Below are 16,372 nucleotides of genomic sequence, written 5' to 3' on the forward strand. Positions count from 1 at the left end.
AAAATCGAGAAAATAACAAGTGTTGGTGAGGATATGGAGAAAATGGAACCATTGTGCACTATTGGTAGAAATATAAATTGGTATGGCTGCTGTGGAAAATAGTAGGACAATTCCTCAGAAAATTAAGCATAGAATTATCATATGATCCAGCAATCCCACTTCTGGATAATACCCCAAAGATTTAAAAGCAAGGTCTCAAAGAGATATTTGTACACCCATACTCATAGCAGTGTTATTTACAATAGCCAAAAGGTCCATTGATAGATGAATTGATGAACGAAATGTGGAATACATAGAATATTATGCACCTTAAAAATGAAGGGAATTCTGACATGCTACAACACAGACAAAACTTGAGGACATTATGCTAAGAGGAAAAGCCATTCACAAAAAGACAAAATACTGTATGAGTCTACTTATATGAGATTTCTAGAGTAGTTGAATTCATAGAAGTAGAAACTAGAATGGTGGTTGACAGGGGCTGGGGAGAGGAAGGAAGGGTGAATGATTATTTAATGGGTACTCACGATCAGTTTTGCATGACAAAAAAGAGTTCTGGAGAGAGATGGTGGTGATGGTTGCACAACAATGTAAAGATACCTAATGCCATTGGACTGTATACTTAAAAATTAGTTGATGGTAAATTTTATGTTATATATGTCACCACCCACTAAAAATAAAATTTTAAAAATGTGAATTTGAATGTATCCAAACAGAACTTTCCAATTCCCCAACAAAACTCAGATGTTTTGCAGCCAGTTTCACACTTTGCCTAAAAATCAGTTTCACACATTTACCTTACATGCCTGGCCCCATATGCATTCAAATTTGTGACGCTTAGGACATACATTTAACCTTTATAACCCTCAGATTTTCTCCTAGGAATAATAATCTCTAGCTACCTCACATAATTGACAGAGAGGTAGATGAGCTATGTGTGGAAGGCTTTATTAACTGAAACCGTCAGTCCCAGTGTATAAGTTAGTATCATCTTCACATACACTTAAAGCCTGAGACAGGGAAAGGGTAATGGAACCAGCATAAGACAATTAAAATTAGATGATTCTGTGGGGTTTTTTTTCTTAAAATATCAGCAGTTATGGGGGTTCTGGGGGAGTTGAAGTTTAGTAAATGACTTTGAGGCGTGTCACACTTGATATAGAAAACTTGGCTCTCTGACGTTGTTCCTTTTCTAAAGGTGGTCTCAAAAGTGTCCTTTCCTCAGAGGTAGATTTGCCACCCTGATTCGATAACGTAATTTAACAAACATCCGTTCAGCAGCAAAGAAGGGGAAACTGTGAGGAAAAAGATCAAGCAGAGGAGGTTTCTGTCGTTAAGGAGGTCACCCACAGCCTAAGCACAGAGATTGTTTCTTTAGGTGATTATTTACTTAGCACCTTCTCCCAGGGCAAATACTATTTTCAACCCCTCTCCTACTTTGTTTATAAAAGTCCCTAAAAAAGAAGCCGGTTTTTCCTTCCCCACAGGCCCAACCCCCATCTGTCCCTCTGTCCCTGCCTTCCTTCCTTCCTTCTTGCCTTCTAACCGTTACTCGCTGAGCATTTACTATGAGCCAGATGCCATTTGGATATGGAGGGTACTATGGCTAATAAGATAAAAGTCCTTGACCCTGTGTCACTAACATTCTGGCCGAGCACTTTTCCTTCCTAGCCCAAACGCTATGTGCTTTAACTGCAGTACTCTGAAAAAGTTGTCTTCAGATAATACCCTTGAAGAAACTAGATTCTATATATCTATCAATACACTGGAGCATTGCTTGAAATCTGAACTATGAAGCGAGCAACGAAAATGTTTTTATGTTATGTATAATACCTTAAGTATATTATAGTGTGCCTTTCCTGTGCACATTGCCAAGCATCTCGAGCTTTATGTGATACAGAGAGGAGAAAATCATCCTCATGTGATAGATATGGAAAACAAGTTTTAAAAAAATCAAGTGACAAATCTCTGTAGGATTGTCAACTCAAGGACACTTGTCAAGCACTATCCCACAGGAATCGTCTTACTTAATTTTTTTTGTCAACAACTTGGTTAAGTGGATTTTATAAATGATTCAAAATATGTCTGAGTGGCTGGAATTAGAAACAAAAATGGCTTTTAAAACAACCTTGACAGCTTTTCCTGCTGATAACACGGTGGCAAAGATGATAACACTCCCAGAGAGAGAGGTGCTTCTTCACAGGGGAAGAGGACTGTGCCAAGGTTTAAACAGAGTGAGTCCAGCTGCCATCTCAGAAAATGCTATTCATTCAAAGATGCTAGAAGTTTGAGGTCAGGAGAAGGAAAAAGAAAAAAAGAAATCTGCCGCTACGTCATAGCTTTGGCTTTATGATGAAATAATTAAAATGTTGAAGTTGAAATAATCCCTAAAAAATAAAACAGCCTGGGGTGCCCCAGTTGTTGATTTACAGCCTCTCAGCACCGAGTCTACCTTTCTTGGCCCTGCTTGTCATGGCGAAGCTGAATCCCGTGGACATTTATCCTCTGCCAGGTGGCGCAAATGCCGAGCTTTGTCAGGGCGGGTGCTGCAGGTGCACTACAGGAGGTGACTGCTCGTTCTGGTTCTGGTGTTTTCCTCCTTTCCTGTCCCTGCAGTGTATGAAACACACTGTGGCACTCACTTTGGCAAGTCCAGCAGCACCCTCATAGGTGGTTCTAGAGTATAACATCCCCTACCAGCAGCTTCCCGATAAATTGACCAGTGTCCCTGCTGTACTCCAACGGGTGGCTCAGGGTGAGTTTAATCAGCATCTCACTGAACTTCTCTGATAGCCAGAGGGCTGAAGCCAAACCTTCTTCTAGAAGGCCTGAATCTCAATTTGGTAGAGAGAAGGGCCTCTTCCAAATTTGCTCCTTCCTCAGGCCTAGGCAGTAGCTGCTCCTTGTATCTGCTCTCCTCCCTATAATCTTGGGTGATTTTTTAAACACCTCATAGAAACAAATCCTCTGTCACTAGTTAATAGTTCTTTATATTAAACTTTCCCTGTTCAAATTATTGGGTGATTTTTATTTTCTTACTGGTCCTTGATTGATATACTAATATCCAATGAAAATATGTGTTTATTTCACCAAAAGCTCTATACAAGAAATTTCATAGCAGCATTATTCATGAGAGCCAAACTCTCCATCATTAGGAATGAGACAAACCATGGTATATTTATACAAGGGAATGCTATACAGTATTGAGAATAATTAAACTACGAATACATGTAACAACACCAATGAGCTGACAATGTTGAGTGAAAGAAGCAGAAACAAAAGAAAATGTTCTGTATGATTCTGGTTACATAAAGTCCCCCCCCCCCCCCAAAGCAAAACTAATTTCAGGTGTTAGAAAGTAAAAAAAGCAGTTACTCCTGGAGGGGATTAGAGATTGGAAGGGGGCATGAGGGGTTCTGGGGTGCTAGTAATATTCTGTTTCCTGGCAGGGTATTGGTTCCATGTCATTGTTTATGTAAGTTCATTGAGCAGTGAATTTTCAATGTTTACATTTCTAAAATTAGGCTGAAAATATTGCACATTTATTGAATTTATGAGATGTGAATTATTTTACTCAAATAATGAAGTCAAGCTCATTCGTTCATTTATTCAACAGAAACTTATGTACGTATTACATACCAGTCACTATATATGATATTTAAAGATCTAGAGATGAATTAGTGATTCCTGGTTCCTGTCCACAAAAAGGCATAGTCGAGTGAGGGAGACTGACATGAAAACAGATAACTACAATGCAACATGATTCCTGGAATAGTTTAGGTACGACTGGGGTACTGGAGATATAGAGGAGGGTCCCATGAATGGTGCATTGAAAAGCTCCACACAGAAAGCTTTTGTGAGCATAAAGCTTCCCTGCTCACGCATCGTATTGGTCAAGATGTCAAATAAGCAGTTGGAAACTTTAAGACACAGGGAGACCACAGTTACATATGGTAATGGTTGAAGTTATGGAGATGAGACCACCAATAGAGAGTGTTAAGGGCAATAAAAGGAGGGATAAATAATGGAACTTTGGAAGGAGAATTCAGTGGGCAGAAGATACTGAATAGGTAAGAGAAGTAGAAAGAGAAACAGGAGACTCATGCAGAGGGACAGGAGAATGTCAGGAAACTGGAGCTTTCATTGTCAAAAGCCACTGCAAGATCAAGTAAGATGAATCTGTGGTAAATTCTCACTTAATATCATTAATAGGTTCTTGGAAACTGCTACTTTAAGTAAAACGATCAACGTATAGTGAAACCAATTTTGCCATAGGCTAATTAATATAAGCAAGAATTAAGTTCTCAAGAAAACATTATTTGAAGACCTGCTATATATGGTTTTGACGATTAAGAAGTCAGTAGTATTCTAAATGAGACTATTTTCAAAAATCTGGCTTTGATCAGAGTAAAAAGCAGAGACCATGAATATAGATTACTCTTTAAAGATATTTGGTAGTGAAGTGAAGGAGAAAGAAAAATAAATCAGTTTGAGCATAATTTTAGGTTAAGAGGAAGAAAGAGACTAAGGAAAAATTGGGTTGCAGGTCACAGAGCCAATAAGAGGGGTGGGGTAAAATAGTCTCTAGAAGTCAACTGTTTTATAAGCATCTCTCCTCAAAGTGTGGTCCACAGACAAGCAGCTTCAGCAGCCCTGAGAACCTGTTAGAAACGCAGAATCTCAGGGCAAACTGCAGGTGTACTGAACCAGAACACATATTTAACGAGATTTCCAGGTGATCACAGATTGTAACTTGCTAAAGTGCTATTACTGTTCCTGTCTTTAGCTATGATAAGACTGAGGCTTAAAGAAGATGCTTGAGACAGCAATGGTGATTAGTAGTTGAGCCAAGGTTCAGTCCCAGGACTTCCTGAACCCAACGTTCTTTCCAAAAGGTAGAAAAGTTAAGTTCAGAAGAATTGCTACTTTCACTCAATTCAGCAGAATTGTTTCAGATGCCAGAATGCCTCCAATAATCAATCACAGGTCTGTAGCCTAGCGGCCACAGCTCTTGATTTGCTGAGGCAGTGTGAGAACTTCACTTCCCAGCAAGCCCCGCGACCTTCTATCGCGCGACGCATGACGGGTACCCCGCCCTTCTCCCCTCTCTGGCGGAGCCACGCAGCGGAGGTGGCACGCGACCCAGGCTGACGTAAGGACGCACGGCGTCCTGGGATATGTAGTCTGGCCCGGACTTGGGCGCCCTGTCAGATGAATGGGGCCGGGTCTGACTGCGAACTACAGCTCCTCTGCCGGAGACCGCGGCGGCCCCAAGGAAGAGCTGCGCTTCAAGACCGTGGCGATGTTCTGTGCCGCGGCCGAGGAAGCAGCCCGGCTTCCTGGGGTCGCGGTATAGGCGGGCGCTTCTCCTGCGCGCTCGCTCCCCGTTCCCCGCACCGGCCATGCGCCCGTTCTTCGCGGTGGGCTTGGTTTTCGCAGGCTGCTGCAGTAACGTGATCTTTTTAGAGCTTCTGGCCAGGTAAGTGATCCCCGCAGACCGCACCGGTGTTCCGGGACTGCACTGAGAAAGCCGGAGGTGTCTGTGCGCCGCCCCCGGGGCCGCGCCCCTACCCGCGGCGCGCAGGGTCGGCTGTAGGACGGTCAGAACCCGGGGTCGCCTCTGGGCTGTCCCGGACCCTGCCGAGTCGGCTACTCCTTTATCCTGCGCACGGTCCTCCGTCCTCCCTGACGGTTTCACAGCACACCTCGGAGGGGAGCACTCGGGGAGTTGCTGTCCTCGCCCCTTTTTCACTCACTGGAGGATGAGAGCCGCGAGGATTTTCACGTGACTGGTCCCAGGTGGGCAGGGAGCTCTTGGCAGAAGCCAGGGTTCCCCCAGCGCTCTTCTCTATCCTGTTAATAATACCATACTTTTGATTTGAGCAAAGCTTTTTGACTTATAAGGCAGTCTGAGTTTGTACACGCTGAAAAGAAAGTTTCAGAACATTTGTTAAAGTGGCCCGCAGAACATTTGTTTTATTGTTACCCCTGAAGATGGTTATGAGTATTTTTTCCAAACACGATTCTGTGATGTAGTAGAACAGATTCGTATTTACGCATGAGGCCCGTCTGATTGACCTGAAAGAACTTCCAGCTTTAAGATGTTAGTCTTTAAATTGGGAAGCATGTGTTTTGAGGTGTAATCATATAAATTAAGAATGAGGGATGGGGAGGGCGAAACAGATCAAGGGATGGCGAATGGAAGCTATAGACTTCAGGTGGGGAGCACGACGTATTATTACACACTGATGTCAGATTCTCATGTTGCACACCTGAATTATATAATGTTATAAACTAACGTTGCCTCAAAAAAAGAATGGCTAGGATACTTTACCAAAGGGAGACTAGCTTGGCTTTATTGAGGTGGCACGTAAATAATGTTGAGTAACAATGTGCAGAGTTCAGTGGGTAGAAACCATTACAGAAAAGACAACAGGTGGACTGGAAAAGGCTCCAGACTAAACATCTCAAAATTATGAATTTCAGTCCTGGCTCTGTCATATGCTGGCTGTATGACCTTTTAACTCATTTAGCCTTTCTGAGTTTCCTTTTTCTTGCTGTAAAATACAGTCTGTGGTGCTATCTAGTCCATGTTTCTGAGTCAACATTTTTTTCTCCATTGACCAGGACAATCTTGTATACAAAATAGGTCAAGAATTATCATCTCTGTCTTACTGAAAATGAAACAGGTACTAAGAAGTTAGATAATCTCTTATTACTTGTAAGACAATCTTTTACTACTTGCAGAGCCAGAACTGGAATCCAGGATATCTAAATTCATAGTCCAATACTTTTTTCAGCCTCCCTGTTAATTTTGAACTTGAGCAGCCTATAGGTCTTGGACCCCCAGTTCCTCATGTGGTGCCTACTAGAAATGTATTTTCTTGATACCATTGATTAAGTCATGCTGATGCAACCAGTTTATTTAAAGTTAAACTGTGTGGGGTTAATTTTTATAGTTACAGAGCTTGAAATTTTGTTATGCAGAAAGTGTTGATGAAGCTTTGTCATTTGTCATTCTTGAGAGTAGGTGGCGAGGGATAATGTATCCTGCTGTAAGCTGGTACATTACAAAGGAAGATTACTTTGGAAATTGAAAGTGATAAAATCAGACCAGCCTTGGAAATATAAAGGTCAGAGAATGATAGTGTAATCTTTGTGTTGAATATGCTATTAAGTTAAATCTTACCAAAGGCTATATGACATCAGTTATGCTAGCAACTGAATGGCCTCTTTACTAGTTTTGAGCCCTTGGCTAAATTTGTCTCCGGAGTCTTTTCATAACAAAAAAAATGTCACTCACGTGGTTTTGAAGAGATTCTTGTGCAAAGCCTGAAGCTTGCTCATAGTCACCTTCCCCTACTTTTAAACAACTTTGTTTCAGGACAGAGATACCTTGTGTAATGCGTTTGTTTACAGAATGTTTTCTGGTGTTAGAGCTTCTATTTAGAACAGTTTGGATAATTTGTAAATAATTCATCACTCATCTTTTTATCTAAGTCTGGATTTTTGCATACAGCAACGGATTTTCATAAAGTGGTGAGAGGTACAGTTATTAATTTAATGAATGGCACACCAGACCGAAGAGCAGCTTTTTTCTTGATTTGCTTGGGCAACTCACGACTTATCATGTTACAGATCAATAAAATAAGAGCTGTTTGGACCAGGTGGTCTTTAAAGTTTTTCGTAGTTTTGGCTTTCTCAGAATTTGTGACTTTATCTTGGGACGTCACAGTGGAAAGCTCGTAAATTTTTATAGAGCAGGAAGGAACTGCTTTTTTTATGGCTTCCTTGGAACCATTGGGTGCCCTAATAAGTGACCAGTAGAACATTAAACATAAATGGAAATGCTAAAGTGACTTACAGGGAGAAGTGAACATTTTTAACCATTTTTCCCAAATTGAAAAACAAATTTCTGATTTTCATACCTATAATTGGGACCTCTAATAAAATATAAAGCACAATGCAATGTAAAGAACAGATGCAAACAATGAGTGCCTTGATCTCCCTCCTGAAGCTTACATTCTTGGAAGCAAGATACGCATCAGCTCACGAACAAGGCAAGGTGTTGTGTGTCTTACATAAGAACAATTCGAAACATTTTCTTTTTCCCATTTTATTTTTCAATCAAGTGCCTAATGCTGAATCAAATAGGAAAGTTTCCTAAATCTAGAAGGAGAGGTACAAAAAGGCATAAATCGTCTGCCCAATTTTTCTTCAAAGTTGCTTCATTCAGACTGGTTGCCCTTGAGTTCTAGTCTTTGCCTTTTTCCTTCCGTGCCAGACACCGTGGCAAATGCTTTCAGAGACTGGCTTATTTGCTCTATAATAAACCACTGAGATAGGCAGTAATGCAATTCCCATTTTAGTTTTAAAGATAAGAAAACCAGATGTAGATAAGGTAATTAACTTCCACTGTCACAGGGTAAGGGACAGAGCTGGGTCCTGCCTGTCATCCTGTACTTTTAACCTTTATGGAGCATAGTGGTTCTCAATCCTGTGTCGCACACAATAATGAGCTGCGTGTCTTACACCCACACACCCCTCCCGGCCTTTCCTCAGACCTACACTGGTGGTCAGTTCTCAGCTCTGTATGCACGTTAGAATCAAGTGGGAAGCTTTCAAAAGTACAGGCGCCAGGGCCCTACTCCAGACAGACCAAGCCAGCGAGAACTCCCCAGCCACATGGATTTTAATGAGCAGCCTGGCCAGAGTTGAAAATGGCTGTGCTAGGAACTATCTAGAGCTAAAGATCCTCATCCTGTCATTCATATTTAGGCTAATGGTTTTAATTAGCTCCTTGAATGAGGTAAATGTCTTACATGATTATTTATGGATTCCTGCAACGCATAGCCCTGTCCCTTGAACATAAGAAATGCTAAAAGAAGTCACCGAATTGAATATAAAGCAGTAGTTTGCAGGGACACCTTCACAGGCAGAAGAGCGTAAAGAGTAGCAGCCGTTCTGCGTCGGACAGTAAGCATAGCTCTACAAGAATGGCTTATGCTTGGAATTTATTTATTGTTTATTTGTTATGCCGGATGGGGGTATTTAAGAGTTTGTATACTTGGCACTGCTATTTAATATTGATACCACCAATGGAGAATGGAGTTGTTTTTAATAAATACCATTATATTTAATAACATAATACAGTTAAATCCCTCTAGTCAGTAGCTTTGGGTTAAGATGAAAATACAGAATACAAAGGCCATGTTTTGTACTATGGGAATATTAGTAATACGGGAAATCTGGAAGCTTCAGAAAAACAAAGACAACTGCTCACTTTGTACTTCCATTGATTGCGCAGAGCCTAATGGAGGATACACTCAAAACCACAAACCTTTTAAGTAATTTTCACAGAGAACCTCAAGAGGGCTGTCAGAAGGAATTTTCTGCCTTGTCAGTTTGTTCTCAGCAGTCACCGTGGAAGATTCCTATTCCTGACGTCGATCACTGCAGAAGTTCGATTGAATTTCATGAACATTTGTCGAGTGCCTAATATATTTGTGTTTAGGGCTGTGGAGACTAGTGGCCTATAACAGTATCCTCCATCTTTTCATTGCTGCTTCTTAACCCCCCCCTGCTGACCAAAGGCCCCGTCTTAGACATTTTTTTTCCAATCACCTCACCCCCCACCCCAGATACACCACATATGAGCTTATATACAGCAGTATATATGTTTTTCATACTTATAAAAATAATAAGATTCCCTTCCACCCCAGGATCCAGTTTTCGCCCCCATGGAGGCGCTGTCTAAGGAAACGTCCCTGTCACCAACACTGGGTACGCCTCTTCAATTGACAGCAGTCTCAGATTCCTGGTCTGGAGGATATGCAAACATCTCAAGAGGCCCGAGCAGATTTCTCTCTGGGCTTTGCTGCCCGAGCCGACTGGGATCCTGAAGCCCTCTTGGTAGAGCGAGGTTCCCAGTAAGAGCATATGACCAACTTCCCACAGTTTACTAGGAAAGTAGCATAGTTCTAGGAAATGAGGGTATCAGTGATTCTTACGGCCTGTTACACTACGGAAGAGTGAAATGGTGCTGAGAGGTACACAGTTAAATGTATGTGACCCACAGGATATGAAAACAGAGGACAGTGAGCAATAGAAATCTCTCCAGTTATTTTGACCTATCACTATAACAAGTCATAGTGGCCTCATCTCAGTTTCCTGTGCCTTTATTTTTCATTTTGTTGTCACACAGGAAACATCCAGGATGCGGGAACATCGTGACATTTGCACAATTTTTATTTATCGCTGTGGAAGGCTTTCTCTTTGAAGCCGATTTGGGACGGAAGCAGCCCGCTATCCCAATAAGGTATGGCACACCGAAGTCTCTTTTAGCCTTTGTTTTGTAAAGTTTAAGAGCATTTCTCGTACTTACACAAAAGGAATGTGAGATATCCTTTTATAAGATTTGTATCAAAGATATGAGTAGCATGACAATTGTCTGAATTTAATATGTCGTGAAACTCCAGAGAGCCTGTATTTAGAATGAAATTCCTGCCATAACACTTAAAATAACTATAATGGAGACAAAAAGGGCTATAAATGTGTGTCTAAGTATTGTATGGTCAGTTAAAGGTCTGGTGTAACCACCAATTTTTAAAATGGTTATGTATGCTATCCTTATGTGATCAAATATGGTTGGAGTGGTATCATTATTCCTTTTTAAAAAACAAACAAACGGCTTTGTTTATTAGTTTGTTTTGTAGAATCCACATAAAGTGAAATCACATGCTCTTCGTCGCTCTCTGACTTATTTGGTGAAATACCCTCTCGGTCCATCCATGTTGTCGCAAATGTCAAGATTTCCTTATGGCTGAGAATATTCCATTGTAAATATCTACCACATCTTATCCATTTGTCTGTCAGTGGACACTTGGGTTGCTTCCACGTCTTGGCCATTGTAAATGCTGCAGTGAACATAGAGGTGCATATATCTTCAAACTAGTCCCCATAGAAACAGAACAAATTGATGGTTGCCAGACGGGATGGCGTGGAGGGGATGGGTGAAAAAAGGGGTGGGATTAAGACGTACGAATGGTCACGTGTACAAACAGTCCTGGGGATGTAAAATACAGCATAGGGAATATAGTCAGTAATAGTGTAGTAACTATGTATGGTGTCAGATGGGTACTTATGACTTATCAGGGGATCCCTTTGTAAGTTATATAAATGTCTAATCACTGTTGTACACCTGAAACTAATAGAATGTTGCATGTTAACTGTAATTGAAAAAATTTTTTAAAGTTAAAAACAAATAGCTTTTGGAAATAGAGGTAATAGTTATACAACATTGTAGATGTATTAAATGACGCTGAATTGTTCTATAGCTTGCTATAGTAAATCTGGCTGAATTTTGTAATTAATATTGTATTTTAAAATTTCCCAATGCGATGCTAAATAGTCTGAATACTTTTTTGTTTGTTTTTATTGGCTTTAGTATCTGCATAGAACCTTTTGTTCCCAAGACCAGCATTTACGTCACAGGAGGAGTGGCAGCATTTTTTGATTCCTCTGACCCTTTCCTTCCTTCCCACGTCTCTTCCCATTCTAGCCGCCATAAGCATAGTTCAGGAACATATTTTCTCTCTTCATAACTTTTATAATAGCATCCTAGCTGGCTGGCTGACCTGCCTGTCACCTCGTCCCTCCATGTCAACTTCCTACCTTTGTATCATGGCACCCTTTCTCGCAAGCACTCGGGGGTCACCGTTAGGATCAGAGGGAAGCCCAGAGTTCCTGACCTGCCCTTGAGGCTCCTGTGATCTTTGTCTTAACAGCTACCCTCTCACGTGTGTCACGTGTGCTGGCTTTTTATTGTCTGTCTGTGAAGCCGTAATCAAAATCTCACTCATGTCACTCATCCCCACGAGTGATTTCCAGGCAGTGCTGTGTAGGCAGCAGTGTGGAATGTAGTTGGAATGAATCATCCTGCAAGACCTTGATGAACTCACTTTATCTCTAAATGGCATCTTTTCAAGACAGGGCTAAGAAAATTTGGCCAGAAACCTTGTGAAGTCACCAAGTACCATATTATTTAGATGCCGTGAAACAGCTAACAGTTCTGCACGTGTGTGATACTGTGCTCTGCATTCATTGGGCAGCTCCTCAGACTTCCCAGACTATGTTAGTCTAGCCCCGGGATGGCTGCCTGTTAGGCCATGTAGCTCCATACCTAACCAACAATGCAAAATAGGCTCTTGTTAGGAAAGATAACTGGAGACTTGGTGCTTGTCACATTCTGCAGATGTGCAAGGATGAGGAAAGAGTGGGGATCTGTGGACAAAGGTCAATATATCCTGAAGAATATGGAACCACTTATTTGCCTTTTCCCTGCGTTTCTTTAGCCATTTACCCTGCATTCCTTTAGCCATTTATTTCAAATATTATTTTTTTCTCCTAGCGAATATATTAGGTCGAATCAAATGAAATTGCTGATGTTCTAAAGCCTTTTCGACTTACAAAAAAAAAAATAATTTTACATGGTTTATCCTGCTATGTAGGAAGGACATCTTAAGTATTTTCTAGTTCAAAATGGAGACATACAGATATAAAGTTACTTAATTCATTTGTTCATAATCGTTCATTTCTTTGTATCCCTTTATATTTCTTAAGGTATTAAGGTAACTGGATTTTTTTTTTTTTAAGAAGTATAAACTTAAAAACATGGGCCCTGCTTTTAAATATGTTTAGTCAAGTTAAATGATGTCCTCATTAATTTGGAGGCCATGGGTTCAGAATGTGGGATAATTATTAACAATTAATAGGCTGAAAGAAACTCTTGACTTATCAAATCTTTTCTTCAGAAATAGTGAAGATTAGTATAAACAAATGTATAGTGGAAGTAGTAGCGAGAATGAACCATTTTCAGGTTCTTCAGAGGTATATGAAAATTATCCAAAGAACTGATACAGTAATAAAAAATGACCAATTCACTTTTTTATGTTAAATGTATCAGGATAACATTGGGTAGTAACATTATATAGATTTCAGGGGTGCAGCTGACCAGTAGGACGTCTGTCATACTGCATTGCGAGTTCACCACCCGGAGTCCAGCCACTCTCCGTCACTGTGTATTCGGTCCTCTTTCCTCTCTTCATGCTCTTTCTGTCCCTTTTCCCCCTCCGGTACCCACCATTCTGCTGTCTGTGTTAATGAGTTTGTTTTTCCGCTTGCTTGTTCATTTGTTTTTTTGTTTGTTTTATATCCCACATATGGTTGAAATTATACAGTTCTTTGGATGGCGATCGCATTCAACCTGTACGTTGCTTTAGGCAATGTGGCCATTTTAACTAGGTTCATTCTTCCAGTCCATGAACACAGAATATCTTTCTATTCCTTTGAGTCGTCTTCAGTTTCTTTCAACAATGTCTTATAGTTCTCAGCGTACAGTTCCTTCACCTCTTTCGTTAAGTGTATGCTCAGATATTTTATCCTTTTTGTTGCAGTCGTAAATGGAATTGTGTTCTATGTTTCTTTTTCTGACATTTTGTTGTTAGTAGATAAGAATGCAGTGATTTTTGTATATTGATTTTGTTAACTTGCAACTTTACTGTATTTGTTTATTGTTTCTAATAATCTTTTGTAGAGTCTTTAGGGTTTTCTATCTATAAAATCATGTCATCTGCGAAAAGCGGCAGCTTCACTTCTTCATCTTCACTTTGGATGCCTTTCATTTCATCCATAATCGCTCTGGCTAGGACTTATAGTACTATGTTGGATAACAGTGGTAAGAATGGGCATCCTTGTCTTGTTTCTGACCTTGGAGAAAAACAAAGTTTTTCACTCTTAAATATGATATCAGCTGAGGGTTTGTCATAGATGGTATTTATTATGTTGAGGTACTCGTATACCGATTTTATTGAGCATTTTAACCATAAATGGATGTTTTATGTTGTCAGATGCTTTTTCTGCTTCTCGATATGATCATATGATTTTTAATCTTTTATTTTGTTAATGTGTATCACATTGGTTGATTCATGAATGCTAAACCATCTTTGCATCCCTGGAATGAACCCCACTTGGTCATGATGTATTGTATTTAATTTGCTAGTATTTTGTTTAGAATTTTTGCATCTGTGTTCATCAGAAATATTGGTCTGTCATTTTTTTTGTGTCTTTGCCTGGTTTTGATATCAATGTAATATTGGCCTCATAATGAGTTGGGAAATATTCCCTCCCCTTTGGTTTTTTGGAAGAGATTAAGAAGAATTGGTGTTAAATCTTTGAATATTTGGCAGAATATACCGAAGCCATCTGGTCCTGGAGTTTTGTTTTTTGGGGAGTTTTTTAACTACTATTTTAATTTCCTTACTAGTGATCAGTTTATTTAGGTTTTCCAGTTCTTCATGATTCAGTCTAAGAAGGCTATATATTCCTAATTGTCTGCTTTTAAAAATTTTCCATTTTTAGAATTCGATGTTGTGTAACCTTTCATAACATTCTTGTATAAGTCTTTGTATGTCTATGGTCTCTGTTCTAACTTTCATTTCTGATTTTATTTGAGTCTAGTCTTTTTTTTTCTTAGTCTAGCCAGAGGTTTGTAAATTTTGCTTAACTTTTCAAAGAACCAGCTCTTTGTTTCATTTTTTTTTTTCTATTGTCTTCTCTATTTCATGTATTTTCATTCTGGTTTTTATTTTTTTACTTCTTCATTTCATTTTTTTTAAGAAAGTTTTTTCCTCTATTTGCTGAGCTAAATTTTTTTGACTTTATTTATTTTGGGTTAGGCCTACAGTTCTCTAAACTTCCGTATTAGAACCACTTTTGCTGCCTCTCCCAAATTTTGATATGTCGTATTTCCATTTTTCCCTATGTATGTTTTGATCTCTGATTTCTTCTTTGACCCAGTAGTTGTTCAGTAGCTATGTTTTAAATTAAAGTCTTAAAATATTCCTACCTCCACTACTTCCCTTCCCTTTGGCAACCATCAGCTCGTTCTGTACATCTATAAGTTTGTTTTTTTTTGTTTTTTTTTTTTTTAGATTCCACATAGATATGAAATCATTGGTATTTGTCTTTCTTTGACTTATTTCACTTAGTGTAATACCCTCTAGGCCCTCCATGTTATTGCAAATGGCAAGATTTTATCTTTTTATTGTTCAATAATGTACCATTAGATATATTACACCACACCTTTTTTTATCCATTCATCCATTGATGGATATCTAGGCTGCTTCTATAACTTGGCTGTTACTGGTAATTCCACAATGAACATAGGGGTGCATAATCTTTATGAAAAAGTGATTTCGTTTTCTGTGGATAAATAGGAGTGGAATTGCTGGATCATATGGCAGTTCTATTTTTAAGTTTATTGAAGAATCTCCTTACAGTTTCTTCTGTTTGCACTAATTCAGTCTCACCAACAGTATATGGGGTATCCCTTTTCTCCACATCTTCGCCAGCACTTGTTATATGTTGATTTACTGATGATAGCCATTCTGACAGGTGTGAGGTAGTAGGTATCTCGTTGTGGTTTTAATGTTCATTTCCTGATAATTAGTGATGTTGAGCATCTTTTCATATATCTGTTGACCATCTGTATGTCTGCTTGGGAGAAATATCTCTTTAGGCCCTCTGTCCATTTTTTGATTGGATTGCTTTGTTGTTGTTGTTTTTTGGTGGTGTTTTGTATGAGTTCCCTATATATTTTGGATATCAGCCCCTTATTGGATACATCATTTGCAAATATCTTAACTCATTAAGTAGATTGTCTTTTTTTGTTGATGGTTTTCTTTCTGTTGATGGTGTGCAAAAACTTTTTAGTTTGATGTAGTCCCACTTGTTTATTTTTTCTTATTTCTCTTGGCCGAGGAGGTATAGCCCAAAAGATATTGCTAAGATTAATGTCAAAGATTTACTACCTGTGTTTTCTTCTAGGAGTTTTATGGTTTCAGGTCTTATATTTAAGTCTTTAATTCATTTTGAGTTATTTTTGTATCTGGTGTAAGAAAGTGGTAACTTTATATATATAATATATATTTTAATATGTACCTGTCTAGTTTTCCCAGCACCACTAATTGAAGAGATTGTCTTTACCTCATTGTATATCCTTGCCTCCTTTGTTGTAATTGGTCGTATAAGCAAAAATTTATTCCTGGGCTTTCATTTCTAGTTCCACTGATTTATGTATTGGTTTTTATGGCTGTAACATACCGTTTTGAGTATTGTAGCTCTGTAGTATAGTTTGATATCAGGGAATGTGATACATCCCACTTTGTTTTTCCTCAAAATTTCTTTGGCTATTTGGGGTCATTTGTGGTTCCACATAAACTTTAGGATTAGGTGTTCTAATTCTGAGAAGAATGCCATTAGTATTTTAATATGGGTTGCGTTGAATCTGTTATATTCCTTTACATAGTAAGAA

General features: G+C 39.3%; 1 protein-coding gene across 1 annotated transcript in view; it reads left to right on the forward strand.

Annotated features, from left to right (window-relative positions):
• The first annotated feature begins 5,210 nt into the window (after nucleotides 1-5,210).
• SLC35B4 (solute carrier family 35 member B4) overlaps nucleotides 5,211-16,372 on the forward strand; it is a 36,838-nt gene continuing 25,676 nt past the window's right edge. Inside the window, exons 1-2 of the mRNA XM_016148764.2 lie at nucleotides 5,211-5,479; nucleotides 10,205-10,318. Of these exons, the coding sequence (XP_016004250.1) occupies nucleotides 5,403-5,479; nucleotides 10,205-10,318 (191 nt within the window). The 5' untranslated portion in view covers nucleotides 5,211-5,402. The remainder of the gene's footprint in view (nucleotides 5,480-10,204; nucleotides 10,319-16,372) is intronic.

Source organism: Rousettus aegyptiacus, unplaced genomic scaffold (genome assembly GCF_014176215.1).
Source record: "Rousettus aegyptiacus isolate mRouAeg1 unplaced genomic scaffold, mRouAeg1.p scaffold_m13_p_13, whole genome shotgun sequence".
Lineage (NCBI taxonomy): Eukaryota > Metazoa > Chordata > Mammalia > Chiroptera > Pteropodidae > Rousettus > Rousettus aegyptiacus.